At 43.2% G+C, this 21936-nt stretch overlaps 1 protein-coding gene across 1 annotated transcript in view; it reads right to left on the bottom strand.

The window, feature by feature from the left end:
• LOC308333674 (matrix metalloproteinase-14-like) overlaps nt 1-21936 on the bottom strand; it is a gene marked incomplete at its 3' end in the record, with an annotated part of 38290 nt that overhangs the window by 10168 nt on the left and 6186 nt on the right. Inside the window, exons 2-4 of the mRNA XM_080790129.1 lie at nt 18033-18166; nt 10343-10447; nt 9864-10168 (exon numbers count right to left, since the gene is read on the bottom strand). Coding sequence (XP_080646255.1) covers nt 9864-10168; nt 10343-10447; nt 18033-18166 — 544 coding nt within the window. The remainder of the gene's footprint in view (nt 1-9863; nt 10169-10342; nt 10448-18032; nt 18167-21936) is intronic.

The raw sequence follows: 21936 nt of genomic DNA, 5'->3' as shown, positions 1-21936 counted from the left end.
CGGGCTGTGTCCAAGGGCGTGGCCGACGCCCTGATTCCAATCCCGACATCTCACCACTGCCTCCCCCAGTCCTACGTCCCTAGGGACCTACCAGCGGCCAAATATGTATTCATCCGGCACGATGGGCATCGGACTCCGCTGCAGCCCCCCTATGACGGGCCCTACCGGGTTCTGGAGCATGGTGCGAAGAACTTTGTGGTGGACATGGGAGGCAGGCCTGAGCGGGTTTCTATAGACCGTCTAAAGCCTGCCCACTTGGAGGCTGATGCGCCGGTTCGGTTGGCCATACCGCCGCGTCGGGGCCGTCCCCCGATTGTGCGCCCAAAACCGGCCCCGCCTCCGCCGCCTCCTCCTGAACTTTATCCCCCTCCGGCGAAGCGCAGCCGTTTTGGGCGGTTAATCCGTCCCCCACCGCGTTGACTGTTCTCTTTGGGAATGTGATTGTTTTTGGGGTGTGGCTGTTCTGTGCACCTTTTATGAGGGTGAATTCTGGGGGGGCCTGTGTGGTGACCCACATCTAGAGACTGCGAGAGACATTCACCCGAGGGGTATGGTGCCTTTAAGAGCACGGGAGAAAGATGGAGGACTCAGTGCTTCCGGTTCCGGGTTACGGGTTGTTGTTGTTATTCTCACAGTATTGTATTTGTATGTGGAAGATCAGTAAACTCCTCTACGACAACTGGGTTTCCTGTCTCGCAGTTTCCCACTCCACATTATATTGTTTAACCCATTTGTTTCTACTCTGTGTGACTAACTGTGAAAACGACCTTATATTGTTTAACCCATTTGTTTCTATTCTGTGTGACTAACTGTGAAAACGACCTTATATTGTTTAACCCATTTGTTTCTACTCTGTGTGACTAACTGTGGAAACTACCTTATATTAATAATAATAATAATAATAAAACTTTATTTGTATAGCACCTTTCATGACATGAAATGCAGCTCAAAGTGCTTTACAGAGAAATGGAGGATAAAAGAAAAGCATGGCAACAACATTAAAAACAAGCAGTAATGCAGTGAGGACATGAATAACAAAAAATAAAAAATAAAAGATCAATTAAAAGCAATGTTGTAGAAGTGGGTCTTGAGCTGAGCTTTAAAAATGTCTACAGAGGCTGCCTGACGAAGGTACAGTGGGAGCTTGTTCCATACCGACGGCCCGTAGAAGCAAAAAGCTGCTTCCCCGTGTTTTTTAGTTGCCATTTTTTTTGGCAAAGCGAGCAGGCCGGCAGTGGAAGACCTTAGGGGGCGGTTTGGGACATATTTAGGCAGGCAGTCATGTAGGTAGGAAGGTGCGAGACCATTGAGAGCTTTATAGACAAGTAAAAGAATTTTAAAATCAATCCTAAAAACAACCGGAAGCCAGTGCAGTGATGCCAAAACTGGAGTAATATGTTCTCTCATCTTAGTTCTAGTTAAAACTCTGGCTGCTGCATTTTGGACAAGTTGTAGTCTGTCAGTTGTTTTCTTAGGCAGTCCTGAAAAGAGTGCATTGCAGTAGTCAAGCCGAGAAAAAACAAAGGCGTGGATTAGCGTTTTTGCATCGTCCAAGGACAAATAGGCTCTGATTCGTGCAATATTTCTCAGGTGAAAAAAGGCAATCTTGGTAACATGATTAATGTGTGAATTGAAATTCAATTCAGAATCAATAATAACCCCCAGGTTCTTTACTTTACTGTTACTTTCTACAGTCAGGTTACCAAGTCTGCTTATTATTGATTCTTTCTGCTCACTAGAACCGATTATGAGAACTTCTGTCTTATCCTCGTTTAGCTTGAGAAAGTTCTCACTCATCCAACATTTGATGCTAGACAGACAGGTCAACAGCGGGTCTAAAGCACAGGGATCATCTGGAGCCACAGAAAGATAAAGTTGGGTATCATCAGCATAGAAATGAAAATTGACTCCGTGGTTGGTAATGAGTTCGCCCAATGGCAGTATGTACAAGGAGAAAAGCAGAGGGCCAAGAATCGAGCCCTGTGGAATACCAGAGCTGATGTCGTGTTTGTCTGAGTCAAACTCGGCTAGATTGACAAAGTAACTTCTGTTTGATAGGTAGGAGGAAAACCAGGACAGGGCCGTACCAGACAGGCCTATCCAGTGTTCCAGACGCTGTATTAAAATTGAATGATCAATCGTGTCAAATGCAGCCGTTAGATCTAGGAGTAGGAGAACAGATACATGTTTCTTGTCAGCAGACACCCTAAGATCATTAATTACTTTTACAAGTGCTGTTTCTGTGCTGTGACCTTTCCTAAAGCCAGATTGGAATTTGTTGTGCACATTATTGTTCTGTAGAAACACATCCAATTGATGAAAGATGCATTTTTCTAAAACCTTGCCCAGAAAGGGTAGATTTGAAATGGGTCGATAGTTACCCAAAACAGAGGGATCAAGATTGTGTTTCTTGAGTAGGGGCCTAACTACAGCAGTCTTCAGTGAGTCTGGGAAGACACCTGATTGTAGAGAGCTGTTTACAATTTTTAGGATATCTCCAATCACACTGTCCAAGACCTCTTTGAGAAAGGTGGTGGGAATTTTATCCAATGAACAGGAGGATGATGTCATCTGTGATATGGTTTTGCGGAGTTCATCTTCATCAATTGCGCAGAACGTTAATAGGCTCCCCCTGGAGAGATCTACTCTGGGACCATTAGCTGCTGTTTGAGGGTTTGCGCTAGCAGCAGCACCATTCATAATATCAGCTCTAATGTTAAAGATTTTGTTATCAAAAAAGCATGCAAACTCATTACACTTAGCTTTAGAGGCCGGGAATGACTGCTTGTAGGACTGGGGGGGGTTTAAAAGTCGTTCAATGGTAGAGAATAGGACTCATTTCGGACGCATTTTTCTTGTTCTCATTTTTCTTGTTCTCATTAATAATGCCAGAGAAATATGCCTGCCTTGCTAGACGCAAGGCTTTGTTATAGGCGACTGTTGACTTTTTAAGAATCTCTAGGTGGATGGTGAGTTTGTTTTTTCTCCACGCTCGCTCAGCTCTACGACATTCTTGCTTCAGTGAGCGTGTATGCTCATTTATCCAGGGTGTTATTCTGGTGTTATGTTTCTTTTTTGTTTTCAAAGGAGCCACTATATCAAGAGCTGACTCTAGTTTAAGATTAAAATTTTGAACCATATCATTTACTGGGGGGGTATCGGGCAGGGGGGGCCCCAGATGACGAGAGAACTCGTCGGCTGCAGAAGAGCTAAAAAAACGCTTTTTTATGGTATATTCCGTGATGTTTTTCTCTAGATCAGAGACAGTCATATTAAAACACAGCAAATAGTGGTCTGATAGCTCAGGCCTTTCAATAGTCCTTTCCACAGTGATGTTCAGCCCTCTAGAAATCACCAGGTCCAGAGTGTGCCCATGTTTATGTGTAGGCCCAACAACATGTTGGATAAACTCAAAGGAGTGCAATAACTCTAAGAAGCCCATAGCCACAGCATCTGTAGCATCATCCAGGTGAAGATTAAGATCACCTGAGATAAGAGTTCTGTCATAGTTAGTGGAGCAGATAGATAAAAGTTCTGATATTTCTGTTAGAAATATTGCTTTACTGCATTTTGGCGGGCGATAAATGCTAATCATTGGCATAGAGGGTTGACCAAGTAGTGTAGTGGCCTGGTATTCAAAGGATGTAAAGCTGCCAAGGGTCAGAGCCTTGAATTTTAACGTGTCTGAAAAAATTATTGCCAGTCCACCTCCTTTCTTAGCCTTACGAAAAGAGTGAATGAAACTGTAGTTTGCGGGACAGGCTGGCGCTAGGAGAACAGCTCCATCCGAGCCAAGCCATGTCTCTGTTAGAAAGATTATATCTAGCTTCTCTTTACAGATTATATCATTTACAGAGGAGGACTTATTTGTTAGTGACCTGATGTTAAACAAGGCAAGGTTAAGCTTGTTGTCACATTTTTGGGGGCTGTGATGCCTGTGAGGTACAGTGACCAAACAGCATTCTCTCTCCAGACCACTCCTTGTGTTGGACACTCTATTTGAAATAACAGTAGAAATGTTGTGAACCTCAACCTGTGCAATGATTGAAACACCAGGCTTTCTAGAAGCATGGGGTCCATACATGTTTGTTGCTGCGCATAATGGACCCTGTTCATATCAGTTATCAAATGTATTTTCTAGGCAATCTGGAGCTGGGCTTGACATATGGGGCGCCGTCAGTCGGTAAACTCGTCTGTTAAGGGGGGTCGACTTTGTTCCAATGTTTATCAGGTCCACCATGCCCGGGGTGAACGAGAGGAGATGTATTGGTGAGGGAGTTAGAAATTCCTCAGTATCTTCTCCACCAGGGTACGCTGTGACTTCATGCTCTGTGATTTCTTCTCCACCAGGGGACGCTGTGACTTCAAGCTCTGATGTTTCTTCTCCACCAGGGGACGCTTCAAGCTCTGATGTGTCTTCTCCACCAGGGGACGTTTTGACTTCAAGCTCTGATGTTTCAAGCTCTGATGTTTCTTCTCCACCAGGATACACTGTGACTTCAAGCTCTGATGTTTCTTCTCCACCAGGGGACGCTGTGACTTCAAGCTCTGATGTTTCTTCTCCACCAGGGGAAGCTGTGACTTCAAGCTCTGATGTTTCTTCTCCACCAGGGGGCGCTGTGACTTCACGCTCTGCGAGTTTTACTCCTCCAGGGGGCGCTGTGACTTCACGCTCTGTGGGTTTTTCTCCTCCAAGGGGCGCTGTGACTTCAAGCTCTGATGTTTCTTCTCCACCAGGGGACGCTGTGACTTCACGCTCTGTGAGTTTTACTCCTCCAGGGGGCGCTGTGACTTCACGCCCTGTGAGTTTTACTCTTCCAGGGGGCGCTGTGATTTCACGCTCTGTGAGTTTTTCACCTCCAGGGGGTGTTGTGACTCCACGCTCTGTGCGTTTTCCTCCTCCAGGGGGCGCTCTACGCTCTGTGCGTTTTCCTCCACCAGGGGGCGCTCTAGGCTCTGATGTTTCTTCTCCACCAGGGGACGCTGTGACTTCACGCTCTGTGAGTTTTACTCCTCCAGGGGGCGCTGTGACTTCACGCCCTGTGAGTTTTACTCTTCCAGGGGGCGCTGTGATTTCACGCTCTGTGAGTTTTTCACCTCCAGGGGGTGTTGTGACTCCACGCTCTGTGCGTTTTCCTCCTCCAGGGGGCGCTCTACGCTCTGTGCGTTTTCCTCCTCCAGGGGGCGCTCTACGCTCTGTGCGTTTTCCTCCACCAGGGGGCGCTCTAGGCTCAGTGCGTTTTCCTCCACCAGGGGGCGCTGTGACTTCACGCTCTGTGAGTTTTTCTCCCCCAGGGGGCGCTGTGACTTCACGCCCTGTGAGTTTTCTCTCCCAATTCATGTTTTCAGGTAACACGTTACTGGCCAGTTTGGAGAGTTGACAGGGATGCTTCATGTTATGAAGCATGTTGGTGGAAAATAATTTAAGACCCAGCTTGTTTAGGTGTGTTGCGTCTACAAAGAGATGTCTTCTGTCCCAAAAAAAATTGAAATTGTCAATAAAATTGAATGATTTTTGCACGTGTGTTTCTACTGTGCATTCCGTTGAGAGCCATTTGTTGAGTGCAAACAATCTGCTGAAACGCTCACTGCCTGTCATCGGGGGCAGTGGGCCACTAATCGTAATGTCAACATCAAGAATGCTAGACACAGTGCTCAGGTCACGCAATAATTCTCTGAAATCCTGTTTTAGGATTTCAGATTCTCCTTTTTCCGCATCACGTGCACCGATGTGCAGTATCAGCGTTTTTACCACGGGGTGAGCCAGAACAATCTGTTCAATTATTTCCCCTATAGTAGAGACTGTGTCTTTGGGAAAGCATAAAACCTTTATCTTTTTGTTGCTTTTAAGATACTTTACAGCCTGATCGCCGACAATCAGAAATTCAGTCATTTCCTCTCCATTTGCTCGTCTTTCTGAGTGGCTCTTAGATCTTACCGTGCTCGGAGTGGCGTTGACACGGTTATCTGATGGCCCACTATCAACAGGCAGCAGAGGGCTAAATCTATTTGACAACATAATTTCCCTTTGGGGAGGCGTGGATTTTGATTTACTTTTCACATTTTTCTTTTGCGGAGGGGTGGTTTTGGGTCGGGCTGGGAGCGTAGGCCAGCTGGTCTTATCAGGGCTCCGAGTCCTTCCACTTAACCGTCCTTTCATGTTATCTCTGTTCGTAATCACCGTGGAGATAGGGTTGATAACAGGCGGAGAATTACTCACAGTTTTACGTCCTTTCGAGTCCTTTGGCCTTGCGCCAAGGGTACTCCAGCCGAATGTCTTATTCTCCGTGTGATTCTCTTTCCCATGTTTTACTCCCAAATTCACTCTTAAAAGGTGTAATTCCGTTTCCAGGAATGCAATCTTTTGAAGCAGCTTCTGAAAGTCCTCTGAAGAGATTGCTGGGGCCATGGCTGGTTATTTGCCAAGTATCCAGAGCCAGTTAGCTATATGTAGCTAGCTAGTGCCACGTACCCATTCACTGGAGGTAACAAAAAGTGTATTTTGGAGTAGGCAAAAGCTTCTATCTAAAGAACAAAAACAGTCCCATCCGTTTACGAGTATCAAGGATCCACTTGTAGAGATAAAAAAATAAAATAAAACATGGATATCTTTAGGAATGCAAGCATAGGCGAGAGCGGCGAAGCGAAGCGTCCTCACTGTGCAGTCACACACACAACGGGTGTATATTGTTACTTTAACCCATTTGTTTCTACTCTGTGTAACTAACTGTGAAAACGACCTTATATTGTTTAACCCATTTGTTTCTACTCTGTGTGACTAACTGTGAAAACGACCTTATATTGTTTAACCCATTTGTTTCTATTCTGTGTGACTAACTGTGGAAACTACCTTATATTGTTACTTTAACCCATTTGTTTCTACTCTGTGTAACTAACTGTGAAAACGACCTTATATTGTTTAACCCATTTGTTTCCGAACGCCCTTCGGAAAGGCGTTGTTTCTTTATTGTATTTTCCATTAGCCATTAATATAAATATCTTTTGATTACGGTTTATTATATATACTATTATAATAAAACCTCGCATTTGATCATGGTTTCCTGTTCCTCCTTCTTATGTTGCCTACTCATCTTACCCCTATAGACATATGAGTTGTAACAGCGTGCCCAGTGCGTGCGCAGTGTGTGCGCAGCGCGTACGAGGAGATTTTGGATATTGGATGACGTCACACCATGGGAGCCACCGGAGGCCAACGTGGATGCTAATGTAAACAGCTAGACAGTAAAATACTAGGGCTGTCACCATTCGCCTAATCCACGATTAAATTCAACTTTCGATGTTAAGGTCACGATTCCATACGATTTTCAATACGATTCAATGGATATTTTAAAAAGAAACTCCTATTTCCAGCACAGAGTGCTGTATGATCATTAATTTAGGCTAATGTTTTGATTAGTAAAAAAAAACACTTGTTTCTTTGCAATAAGTTACTTTTATTTGACTAATGAGAACTAGAATTTCTAGCGGGAATAGTGGACTCGACTGGACTGGACTGTATTCCACTGTACTGTACTGTACTGTACTGTACTGTACTGTACTGTACTGTACTAGCTTCTGTTTTTGCCTCTAGTTGTTTTTGAGGGGCGCTAGCTGGTAACTATACTAGCCATGGTTCACATGGCTTGTTCACAGTCACGTTTCATGTTTCATCATACAGTTGGAGTCGGGACTATTAGCCCCACTAAAGGAGCTCACTCCGGCTCTCTAATGTAGCAGCTTCAGGGAGAGGTTCCATGGACTGGACTGGGGTCAGCCTCCACGCTGTCTGCCTCATGTCTCGCACTGAACACAGCTTCAGGGAGAGGTTCCATGGACTGGACTGGACTGGGGTCAGCCTCCACGCTGTCTGCCTCATGTCTCGCACTGAACACAGCTTCAGGGAGAGGTTCCATGGACTGGACTGGACTGGGGTCAGCTTCCACGCTGTCTGCCTCATGTCTCGCACTGAACACAGCTTCAGGGAGAGGTTCCATGGACTGGACTGGACTGGGGTCAGCTTCCACGCTGTCTGCCTCATGTCTCGCACTGAACACAGCTTCAGGGAGAGGTTCCATGGACTGGACTGGGGTCAGCTTCCACGCTGTCTGCCTCATGTCTCGCACTGAACACAGCTTCAGGGAGAGGTTCCATGGACTGGACTGGACTGGGGTCAGCTTCCACGCTGTCTGCCTCATGTCTCGCACTGAACACAGCTTCAGGGAGAGGTTCCATGGACTGGACTGGACTGGGGTCAGCTTCCACGCTGTCTGCCTCATGTCTCGCACTGAACACAGCTTCAGGGAGAGGTTCCATGGACTGGACTGGACTGGGGTCAGCTTCCACGCTGTCTGCCTCATGTCTCGCACTGAACACAGCTTCAGGGAGAGGTTCCATGGACTGGACTGGACTGGGGTCAGCTTCCACGCTGTCTGCCTCATGTCTCGCACTGAACACAGCTTCAGGGAGAGGTTCCATGGACTGGACTGGACTGGGGTCAGCTTCCACGCTGTCTGCCTCATGTCTCGCACTGAACACAGCTTCAGGGAGAGGTTCCATGGACTGGACTGGACTGGGGTCAGCTTCCACGCTGTCTGCCTCATGTCTCGCACTGAACACAGCTTCAGGGAGAGGTTCCATGGACTGGACTGGACTGGGGTCAGCTTCCACGCTGTCTGCCTCATGTCTCGCACTGAACACAGCTTCAGGGAGAGGTTCCATGGACTGGACTGGACTGGTGTCAGCTTCCACGCTGTCTGCCTCATGTCTCGCACTGAACACAGCTTTGCGCTGCGGTCCTCGTCTCGATCACGATGCGATACATGTGGAAGCAGCCATAGCGTGGAGGCCAGCGCTAGTCCAGATGAAAGGCCACATTTAGAGCTTAAAAAGAGGCTGTAAAGAGGAGCATTTTCATGCAACCGCTCTCAGTGGAGCCATCTGGTGGCGGCATGTAATCGGTAATATAAACCAGGGAGAATACTGCAGAGTAGTCATCTTATTGTTGATCTGATTTTCATTCTTAGTTTGCAAAGTAATGATGTGTTTTTTTTTGCTTGCATCCATACAAAAGGAATGCAATCAAGTTGCGCACTGTTCTGTAGCATTACAGCTCAACTAAAAACATCTTTAAAACTAGAACTGCACTCTATCGAGTGCATATACTTGCTTGTTGGCCAACTAGTGTGCAAGCAGAGCGCACAAGTACTTTCGACCGTTATAAACTGTCACTTTTGATGCGTATGCACCGTCACAGCAAATTGTGCCTGATACGGCAGTGGTGCCAGATTACATACATGTGTACACAGGAGCATTACCTTTAATCCTCCCAACACTAAAACATATCGTCATTACGTCACCATCGAAAACCAATTACACTCTGGCATTACAATCCACATATTTCTTACGACATCTAGTTATACATATACTATGTATATATATGTATATGTAATTTGTAAGTTGATTAGCGGTATACTGTGGTTACTTTGCGCCGTACGCACGTCCCAGCCAACCCGCCACTTTTGATGCGTATGCACCGTCCCGGCAAACGTCCCAGTCATCACTGAGAGCTAGTTATACATATACACACCATGTAATCTGGTCCCAGCAAATCAGGCAGAATTTGCTGGGACGGTGCATACGCATCAAAAGGGGACGGTGCATACGAGCCGGGCGAAACTATTACTTGCGCGCTCTGCTTGCGCAAGTAACAAATAACAACTAAGCACTCATTGATGTTAAATCTCACTTCATTTCAGTTGAAGTGTCTTGTTAATTGTAACAAGTGAACAAAAGCCCCTTCAACTAATTCCGGTTGTCTCTATAGTGCAAAACTCACTTTGTGTCCAAGTGACGCCATCTCTTACCTTTCACATCCTGGTTGGCGACGCTCCATTGCCTGTCTGAGTTGAAGTGCACGAAAACTGTCCCCCCAGGCCTGGGGGTGTTGGCATGTGCCAGGTCCGATGATATAAAGTCATGGCCTTTGTGAGGGCCCGCGTGGAAGGAGATCATGATGTCGACGTCTTCCTCACCGCGGTGGCCGTTATGGATGTCGTTGTAGGGAATATACACAAAGGTGAACGCACTGACATCCTTCCAGACTTTGAAGGCTCTACGGATGGCCTTTAATGTGTCCAGATATGGGATTCTAGGTGCAAAGTTCTCAATACTAGAGGAAGAGGAAGAGGCAAAGAGAGACAAACTAAGCAAAGCTGTCCAAGTGGAGTATTACATTCCTGTTGCGAAAGGCTTTTACGTAGAGCTGAGCTGACATCAGATTAATGTAGAAACCCCAAAGATGGATATACACAGTGCACTCATCATAAAAGGCAGATGTTTGTACCTGTAAGTGAGGTCAGTCTTCTCCCACTTGGCTCCAACCGCTTCGTAGCTGCTCAACCCCACGTTGGTCTTGTCAGGAATGCCACAGCGGGGTCTCTTCATGGCTCTGAGGGACGGGGGGGGGGGGACAAGGAGACATTAGAGCTGAAAATACCAGAATATAATGTTCAGTAGCCTACAATTTAGCTCTCCATGTCAGACTTCTTTAATCAGACCCGTCTGATTATAGAGTCATTGAGTGGTGCTGTGCTGTGCTGTACTGTGCTGTGCTGTGCTGTGCTAGCCCTCCTCCCTGGCCTGTGTGTGTCTGTGTGTTAGGCTGTTCAACAGTGACACTTGGTGGTGAACAAACGCTATTTTCGTGCTTGGACAGACAGACACTCCAGGGCTCTATTTTGGCCTCTACTATTCCTGCTATATATGCTCACACTATACTCAAGGGTTCATATGCTGCATTACTATGTGGGTGTATTCAGTGTGTGTAAGACCCACATGTCATTCGCTGATGTGACAGTCAGCTGACCAATTGGGCGGGCTACTTAAGCTCACTATAGTCTGAATGCTCTTCAAGCCTTCCTTCTGCTATGGTTCCTGGTTGTTATGTGATGTTTGCTCCCACCACCATCATTCCATAGGGCTGGACTACACAACATCATCACCTAGTGACGGGAGCATTCCCTATTGAGGGCTGGACTACACAACATCATCACCTAGTGACGGGAGCAGTCCCTATTGAGGGCTGGACTACACAACATCATCACCTAGTGACGGGAGCAGTCCCTATTGAGGGCTGGACAACACAACATCATCACCTAGTGACGGGAGCAGTCCCTATTGAGGGCTGGACTACACAACATCATCACCTAGTGACGGGAGCAGTCCCTATTGAGGGCTGGACTACACAACATCATCACCTAGTGACGGGAGCAGTCCCTATTGAGGGCTGGACTACACAACATCATCACCTAGTGACGGGAGCAGTCCCTATTGAGGGCTGGACTACATAACATCATCACCTAGTGACGGGAGCAGTCCCTATTGAGGGCTGGACTACACAACATCATCACCTAGTGACGGGAGCAGTCCCTATTGAGTGAAAGATTAACTTTTTTATAAACTAAATATTGAAGGTGTTTTTTCTTAACTTTATTTGTCTTGTTAGCCAGGGTAGTGCAGTGCACTGTGCAGTCAGGGTGTTTTGTCAAAACTTGAGGAAGCTTTTTCAATTACTTATATCAAAATATGAATATACGAGTTAGAAAACTAAAAATATGGGGAAGAATGGGGAGGAAGGGCATGAGGTGAGAGAAGATGGCCGCGCGGGTGTGAGGCAGGTGCACAGGGCACACCACTTTTATCTTAAAAACTAAATTATAAGCGCTATACCAACCGAAATGATTATTTCATTTTAAACTAAATGATCCTACTCCTTTGTACATTTTGGAACTGACAAACAAGAAGCAAGGAACCTTCTGAGAAGCAGCAGACCCCGCCGTAACATACGGCGCTACAAACACTGGTATTCTACAGCCACAGCACAACATGGCCGCAATGGCTACAGGTGAAATCACCTTACAAACATTGTGGAATGCTATCCAACAAAGCAGAACTGAGCTGCTCCAACAGTTTGATAAAAAGACAACTGATATTCAAACTAGTTTGGAAACAATCAGAGGCTCGATGACGTCGCTTGCCGAACAAGTGGAAGAAGTGCAGCAACGAGTTAGCAGCAACGAGGACAACATCCAGACGGCCCACGAAACAATCACTAAACTAGAAAAAGAGATGACCGCTGTAAAACGAAAAGTCCAACAGTACGAAGACAACTCATTACGCACAGTCGTTCGTTTGGAGGGGCTACCAGAGACAGTAGAAAAACGGGACCTCGCCGGCTTCCTAGCCGCATTTCTACTATGGCTGTTTGGCGAAGAAAATCTCGGCGGCCCCGTGCTGATCGACAGCGCGTATCGCTTGAAATTAAAACAACCAAACCCCAGCAAGCCAAGACCAATACTACTGAAACTACTGCGAGCACAACAAAAGGACACCATCATGCGCCTGGCGAGGGAGAAGGGAGAACTGTACTACGGAGGGACCGAGGAAACCACCAGAAGTAGGATCAACTTTTACAGTCATTTCAGCCAGGAGGTGATGAAGAAACGCAAGCTGTTTGACGACGTGAAACGCATACTCAGATCGAAAAACCTGTCTTACTCAATGAGACACCCAGCTATACTAAGAGTCGAACACGGCGGGACCTCCCGTGACTTTCATTCCCCAGAAGCCGCACAAGATTTCATCCGTGGACTTGAATGAGGCTGTAAGCTGCCGCGCCAGGATGAAATGACTGGGGGGGCAACTGGATCCCCTGATCCCCCCTACTACCAAGACAAACACCGAGAGAGACGAGATAAGTAGCCAAAACTAAGACACACACAAATGTCACACACTACCATATGAACTATTAGAAAAATCAGAAACAACCCTGAACGTGGATAATTAAAGGACAAGTATCTAAATTTAATGATTAGTGTTTAATTTCTAGGTTTCTTTTTTTTTGCTTTTGTGGTGTTTATATATACCGGTATCTCTTTTTTTATTATTACATCCAATTATTTATATATATATATATATATTTTTTTTCTTTCTTTGGGTTGGATGTTTTACTTTTTAGGGTGTTGGTGGGCAACTATAGTTGTAGAACTCTGCATTTTGTTGTTTATTTTCGTAGCCTTTACAAGGGGAAAGGATAGTTAGATCATGTAGGCTTATAAAATATTAAGAAAGAAAAAGAAATAAAGAACCTAAAAATGGAATTGAAAAAAAAAAAACTAAAAGTAAATTGGTAGCCTATTTATATCTTTCCCCTCTTAGTTATTAATTTAATTATTTATTTCTCTGCCTTATTACTGAATCGTTTGCTTGCTTGTATTGTTTGTTTCTTAGTTTCTATTTTGTTTTCTTTTTTTATTTTGTTTATTTTTGTTATAAGGGGTAGCGCTTCACAGCCTGGTTCAAATAGTGGTGTGCCACCTGGCAATTTAAAGGGGAAGTTAACAGGGAGCCAAGTAGGGAAATATAGGACTAGTGAGCCTATGTTGTGGTTTACTTTCTGTTTGGGGAGGGTATGGGGGGATGAGAAGGGTGGGGGGGGGACCTAGTACAAATACATATTATCTTCACGAACTCAATGCATGTGACCTTGTGAACTATGACAGATTGTATGACACAACTGGAGTGACTAATTGTAGGCATATGCACTGTTTGTGTGTGTGTGCAAAAACACACACACGCACACGCGCACATGTTCAGATGGAATGCTGCAACCTCAATAACAAAACCACAATTAACCCCCTATTAAAGTCCATATTGAAAATGATCCTAGATGACTAGCACTCTGACATTTATGTCCTTCAATGTTAAGGGCATCAATAATCCCATTAAAAGGAAAAAGATTCTCAACTATTTAAAGAATCAAGATTGCAGCATTGCATTTATTCAGGAAAGCCACCTGACTGACGCAGAGCATGTGAAGTTGCAAAGAGATTGGGTTGGGTCAGTATTTTATTCCTCATTTAATTCCAGATCAAGAGGGGTGGCCATACTATGTCACAAACAGTTAAACCTAAAAATACGTTCTCAAGAAAAAGACACTGCTGGTAGATGGATAATCCTCAAATGTGACATAAATCACGAACCATTTACACTTATTAATCTATATGGCCCCAACAAAGATGATGCACCTTTTTTTTAGGAATATTCTATTATCCTCTGCACAAAACTATGGAACATGTATCCTTGGAGGTGACTATAATTTAACACTGAGCACATCAGACAGATCTAATAGGAACCCCCAGCCATTAAGTGCCGCAGCTAAAGTAGTAAGGGATGGTATGTCCGAAATGGGTTTGGTCGATGTTTGGAGAGTACTTAACCCACTGGAGAGGGAATACTCATTTCATTCTGTGGTTCATGACACTTATTCCAGATTAGACTTGTTTTTAACAACTAAATCACTACTTCACAATGTAATTGAATGTAAATATCTAGCCTCTACAATATCGGATCACTGTCCATTGAAATTGAAGGTGAAACAATATCTGGACAAACCTAAAACTAAGCGTTGGAGATTCAAGCCATATCTCCTTAACGACCCAGACTTTGTCAACTTCCTAGAAAAGCAAATCGACGACTTTTTAATAATTAATGTAAACTCTGCCTCCCCAAGCATAATCTGGGAGACACTGAAAGCTTTCCTAAGAGGTCAGATAACGTCTTTTGGAGCTTCTAAACAAAGAAAAAGTAGACAGTATTTAAACACACTAGACAAAGAAATCCACGAACTAGAGAAAAAACATGCAGAATCCAACAGAGCAGAAACTCTGCACATACTAGTTAAAAAGCGGCTTGAATATAGCAACTTAACCACTAGCCAAGTAGAAGCAGATATGGCTAGAACTAAATATCACTACTATGAAAAGGGGGACAAAACTGGCAAACTACTCAGCTGGCAAATAAGAAAAGAAGAGATGGCAAAAACAATAGACTCAATCAAATCTAAGGATGGTGATGTATTGCATAAACCTGAAGAGATAAACCAGCGTTTTGAAATGTTCTACCACAATCTATATAAATCTGAAAACCAAGACTCAACTGCTACAAAATGTGAGGAATTCTTGGGAAACTTACCGATTACTAAGCTTTCTGTAGAATTGAGAACTACTCTTGAAACCGAAATATCAAGGGAAGAAATCACCAAAGCTATTAACTCATTGCAAACGGGCAAAGCACCCGGTCCCGACGGCCTACCAGCCGAATTTTACAAACTGTTCATAAATAAATTAATCCGCCCTTATATGGACATGCTCAAAGACAGTCTCAATAATGGTAAACTACCACCAAGTCTAGAATTAGCAACAATCAATGTACTTCCTAAACCCTCTAAGGATAAACAACTCTGTGACTCCTATAGGCCCCTGTCAATGCTAAATGTGGATTATAAAATATTTTCTAAAGCACTCGCACTAAGAATGGACCCTATGATGTCTCTCTTAATCCACGAGGATCAGACAGGTTTTATTCAGCAGCGACAGGGCTCTGACAATATCAGAAAGCTTTTTCATATCATTGAGCTCTCTAAACAAACGAATGACTCAAGACTTGTAATCTCGATGGATGCTCGAAAAGCCTTTGATACTATAGAATTTGAATATCTTTTTTATACTCTGAAGCAGATGAATTTTGGTGATGTCTTCATTAATTATATTAAGATGCTTTATTGCTCTCCGAAGGCTCAAGTGTTGACAAATGGTATACTTTCCAAACCCTTCCAATTGGAACGTGGAGTAAGACAGGGCTGCCTCTCCGTATATCTGTTCGCCGCGGCCATTGAGCCGCTGGCGGTGGCAATACGGAACAACAGCAATGTATGTGGCATAAAGACTGGAGCAAACGAATCCAAACTCTCACTATATTGTGATGATTTACTAATTTATATTACCCATCCAGATAAATCCTTGCCGCAACTACTCAGCATATTAGAGGCATACAGTGCCATATCTGGTTACACGATAAATTATGACAAGAGTGAAATAATGCCGCTAAATAGTGCTACCACCCACAATACCCACCCATTGGTTTCCCATTTCAAATGGGCACCAAAAAGCTTTAAATACCTGGGAATTCAAATATCTAACGACCTGAACCAAATATACCAAAATAACTATTTACCTATTATGGAAAAAATCAAAACCGACCTATACAAATGGAAAGATCTACCAATTTCTTTAATAGGACGTGTTAATGTGGTCAAGATGAATGTTCTGCCCAAACTAATTTATTTGTTCCAGTCAATTCCACTCAGCTGTCCACCAAGCTTGTTTACATCACTGAACAAAATCATCTCAATGTTTTTGTGGTCCCAGAAACGGGCTAGGATCAGATTAAAAGCACTACAGGCTCCCCTGAATAAAGGGGGCTTAAACCTCCCCAACTTCAGACTGTACTACCTAGCCTGTCAATCACGTGTTATTTGGTGCTGGCTCAACAGTGAGAGGCTGCCCACACCAGCATGGGTTAAACTGGAAGAAAACATAATCCATTCTACTCCACTACAGGTAATCCCCTATATAGACACGCAAAAAACCCTTAATTCCATCACTAAAAACCAGATTATACATCATACCTTTGCATGTTGGAAAGAAACTATTAAACTAATGGGAAATCAAAATACCTTGTTAATGAGCATGCCTCTGTGGAACAACCCTTGTGTCCCCAAAATTATTAGTAATGGAATATCTGAAAACTGGAGAACCAAGGGAATCAGTGAAGTAAGAGACTTGTATAACCAAAGCATCTTTTCTGATTTTAATTCCCTGAGAGCGAAATATAATTTACCTTCATCCAATTTTTTTAAATACTTACAGATACGGAATTGGGTAAAAAATAACAGTTATAGCTATCCCCATATGTCTGAAACACCAATAGAGAAACTGTTTAACACTACAAAATCATCAAAGGGCCTGGTATCTAAAATTTACACACTGATGAACACAGAACAGAAGGATGATAAGATGCTACAACAAAAAAATAAATGGGAAAAAGACATTAAACACAAATATACCATGAAAGAATGGCAGTCATTGCTCCTGAACTCCCAAACAACTTTAACAAATACCAACCATAGGTTAACCCAATTCAATATATTACACAGAATTTATTATACACCTCACAGATTATATCAATTTAGCCACGAGACATCACCCAATTGTCTTCGATGTCAACATGTTAAAGGGGAATTAATCCACACATTCTGGAACTGCCGGAAGTTAAATTATTATTGGAAATTTATATTTGAAGAACTCTCAAAAATCATTGGAAAAACGATTACTCCTGACGCACGAATAGCTATTTTGGGTGATGTCTCTATGCTGAGTAACCTTAACATCTTTGAGAAGAAATTTACCCTGTTAGCAATGTCGGCTGCAAAAAAATGTATTCTTAGTCATTGGAAATCTGAACCCCCTCCCCCGACTAAACAATGGTGGGCAGAACTCCTATCCTATTGCACACCTGAAAAAATCATGTATAATGTGAAAGGAAAAATATTACACTTTCAGAAGATCTGGGGTCGGGCAATGGATTACATACCAAATATGGGACGAGAACTGGAGAGAGCTAACTGAAGCATAACTTTGTTTGTGGATGTTTAAATTGTTAATTATATATGTTTATTTATTTATTTACTTTATATACCTGTCTTTCTTTTTGTTGTCATGTTTATTTTTTATTTTATTTTATTTATTTATTTATTTTTCATGTTGCAGAACAGACAATCATGGTCACAAAGTAAATCATGCACTTGATAGTTTTCTTGTACTAGGAAGGGTCGGGGAAGGGTCAGAAATTGTTCAGTTAGGAAATGTATTTATATAATTATAACTTGCATTTTACAACTGTATGTAAATGAAATGTCAAAAGCAAATAAAAGATAATAATAAAGAAAACTAAAAATATAAGAATAAGAAAATAATAATACAAATTAAAATGCCCCCTCCCCTCATGCTGCCCCCTAGTAATATACTGTATGAGTCTCAGAGGAAGAGGCTCTGAGTGGCTTATTTCTCTAGCAAAGGGTTCAATGAATGGTTGACAAAACCAAGGAGCTACATGAGTTGATGTAGGAGACATACGTGATGGTTTGCTGGTCCAACCGTCCAGTGACATCCAGGTTGTAGGACCTCTGCATCTCCCTGATGGCTTCAGACAGATCCTGGCTAGATGAGTCCCTGCTGTCAGCCAGGTAGCCATATTGTCTCAGCCATGACTGGTGGAGACACAAAGACAAACAAGACACCATTAAAAGATTTGTTCAACAAAAATAAATAACAAAACACTTTGAAGGAACAAATACTAACTTTTATTTACAGGGAATCATTAGTACAGATTGTGCTGTCTGTGAATCGGTCTGATATCCCATGTACCTGTCTAAATACTTCACTAAGATAACCATGTACCTGTCTAAATACTTCACTAAGATACTCATGTACCTGTCTAAATACTTCACTAAGATAACCATGTAAAAAAATTAAAAAGTCAAAAGTCAAAGCCATGGCAATTAGATGATTTGACGCATTTTGTTCCAAAAATGTGTTTTGCAAAAATCCACCTGTTGGTGGCGCTATAACAGGCCAATCCGAAAAGGGTGGGATATATTCCTCAGCCTAGTAGGAAAGTCTGCGAAAGATTTAACGTAAATTGCACGCTGCGTTCATGATTTGAGGGTTTTTGTTCAAAACGGGCCAATCCTGCAAACTTTGAAAGCCAATGTTAGACAATTAGGATGAAATATGAAATATCGGACCGATCCGGCATGAGCACATGACTATAGAGATAGGCCCTCATTTATCAACCGTGCGTACGCCAAAATATGGGTGCACGCCGAAATTGCCGACATTTTTGACATTTACCATTTCCGCCAAAGCTTGAAATTGAACGTGACAACGTTGAAAATCCACGTTTGCTCCTCAACTGGCGTACGCATTTTTTTCTGTCTTACACAAGCGGAGCAGCCTTGTCTGAACTGCTGACACTGTCACAGGCATCTAAACATATGTTTTCACTCCTAAAATGTTAATATAAAACGGTATGTGTATGTAAAAAACAAAAGAGATTTCCAACTTTACAAGTAATTAAAATCGCGCAATTAAAAACAATATAACATGTTTACAATGTATTAGTTTGTGCTTAATCAAACACTTGTCATGCGAGCGCACTTGTGAGATGATTTTGGAGCGCATGCGGACGCGCGGTGATGCGGCATATGCGATTATGATATTATTATTTTTTTAAAGGCATGAATGGACTGCACGCCTTTATTTCCAAGTGACAATGACAAGCATACAATACAGCTTGCCTATTTGTAGTAAGTACTAGCAGGCTATAGGCGTAAGGGGCTTAATCATTCACCATTTATAAGTGCTTAGACAGTTTTGACAGTTCAGATAAAAGCGAGATCATTTTCGGGGCTCGGGAGGACGGGACCGCGGCGTGCGTCGCCAACACATACCAGCGCAAGCGGCAAGCCTTCATCCATATGTTTATGATTCGTTCATCAATGATCAAATCACTACATAAACGTTGATTGTGAGCTGCCTTGACGACATGATAGCCTATCTCTCATGCAGGCATGTCACCCACACCCACAGGACTTTAATATCACAGCAGTGCGCAGTATCACGCCTTCGCCGTGCACTGCGCACGAATGGGTAAAATTAATATAGGCCAGCCTACAAAAACTAATTCCATTCATGGCGATGCGATGTCGATGTGTCATGTATATGCGTGCATGCGTGGACATGACAGCAAAGCAAGCGAGGTGAGAGGAAAACAGACAGGGTAGGCCTACAACTTTATTTAATTCATGCAGGTGTTCGTTCTTTATTTAACAAGACACCAGTGGGCTTGCAAGTTGCGTGTGCTTCTGCGCGTGTGTGTGTGTGTGTGTGTGTGTGAGAGGCGGGCAAGGCACGGGAGAAACCTTTTTTCCATAGTAAAAACTTGTTTCCATGGTTCCCACAGGTCGTAATTCATGTGTTCAGTCGCAAAAACGAGGGCGAGGCTTGATTTCATAGGGCGTGCCAGATAGATTTCAGCCGTCACATTTATTAACGTCAGAACGAAATTAAGGAAGGATCAGCTGTTTGCGATCACTTTATAAATGCCGTGGCGACGTGGGTGTACTACGAAACCTGCACTCGAATCTGTGGCAGATTTTACACTCGATTGATAAATGAGGGCCATAGTGTGTAACGATTTGCAGGATCTTTGGACAGAATCTGGTGGAGTAATGTAAAAAAAAAAAAAAAGTTTTTCAAAAGTCAGCCTCCTGGTGGCGCTATAACAGGCCGTTCTGGAAAATGTGTTGCAAAGGTTAATCGTTGGCATCCAGGGAGTGTGTATGCAAGATTTGGCATCGACCGGGGGCCTATTTCACGAAACTTGGATTAGAGATTAAACCGGGCTTTAACACATATCCTGGCTTAATATATCCTGGATCAGTGCTTAACCGGTTTCATGAAAGCTGGTTGATCTTGCCAGATTAACTTAACCAGTTAACCTGGATATGTTGAGGCTTGATTCGGTTTCATGAAAGGGATGCTACACAAGTTACCATGGAAACTTATGCTTTGGACTTAGCCTGCTCCGGACCAGGCTAACAGCCAGGTTTAACCTAATCCTGATGTCTTTACTGTTCATTAAGCAGTCAAACTGATCACAAACCAATGATGTTTTCCAGGTTTATTCAATTATTATGGGTTTATGTTGCCTTATTTGTATCGGTCTGCATTAAAGGACTAATTTAAGCACTATATAAAATAAAATAACCAAAATATATAGGCTGCACAACATCATGACAGCTTGTGAGCTTGTAGATCAGCTGCTTTTGGTGAATGTTCCCCATGAATAGGTTTGCTGTCGTGCAAGTGCACGGTTAAGAATATTTTTTTTTTTTTTTTTTTTTTGTAAAAGTGAAAACCACTAAATATTACCATTACTCATTGTTTTACAACATATTACCATTATAACGTTTCACCCATAGTCCTACATACTTACACCTAGAAACCCCATTCAAACCTATTTAGGTTCATCCTACGGTGGACATGTGTGCCTGAAAAGGAATCTTTGAAATGTTTCATAGTTTTAGAAATATAGTGCTTTCAAATTTGAGACATTTATAGGCTCAAATTATGATGGAATAATACATTCTGAAAAATCGGTATTGCCATGCCATGCAATCGTGACACTACAGTGCATGCAGACAGACAGACAGACAGACTTAATGTAATGTAACATTTCATGGCGCACAATACATGTAGATTATTAGGATATAATTCCATACCGTACCGAATCCGGAGCGCACTCGCCTATTAGTTTGGCGTTTGCATTGCACAAATGAGCTCAGTGCGCTATTTCGAGAAAGTTCCCTTAAAGTTTAAGCTCGTTTGGAACTATAGCTCACCCTCCACAACTCGGGGCTATAGGTTCACTGAATTATATATTTATGGACTTCGACTATAGGCCTATATATATATAATATGCTTTACAATTTAAGCGTTCAATCTGTCGGCAATATTTTGCCACGCTCTCTCCCTCGCCTTGTTAATGGCGCTTGTATTTCCCTTTTTTTAATTATTTCCTTGGCTTCCTCGTAGTATATCATTATCATAAGATTTTCTTGCTCCTCAACGGTGAAAGCCGCAGCTCTCCCTGCAGATTTGCTCGCCTCGCTCATGATTGGTCTCGCTCAAGAAATCTATGATCGGCATCATGGCTTTTCAAGGAATGCGTGCACGCGCTTGTAAGCGAGGCTTGCTGAGCCCGGCTCGCCAAATCCGCCAATTCTGAGCCTCGCTTGGCTTTAGTGGAACGGAATAAACCAGGGGCCTATTTCACGAATCTTGGATTAACTAATCCAGGATATAGGCCAAAGCGAGGCTTTTTAAATCCTGATCTTTACAGCCTGGTTTATTCCGTTCCACTAAAGCCAAGCGAGCAAATCTGCAGGGAGAGCTGCGGCTTTCACCGATGAGGAGC

The sequence above is a fragment of the Protomyctophum bolini genome, assembly GCF_963924005.1.
Source record: "Protomyctophum bolini genome assembly, chromosome: 18".
NCBI classification, from domain to species: domain Eukaryota; kingdom Metazoa; phylum Chordata; class Actinopteri; order Myctophiformes; family Myctophidae; genus Protomyctophum; species Protomyctophum bolini.
The sequence above is the reverse complement of the archived record's forward strand: the minus strand, read 5'-3'. Positions and strand labels throughout refer to the sequence as shown.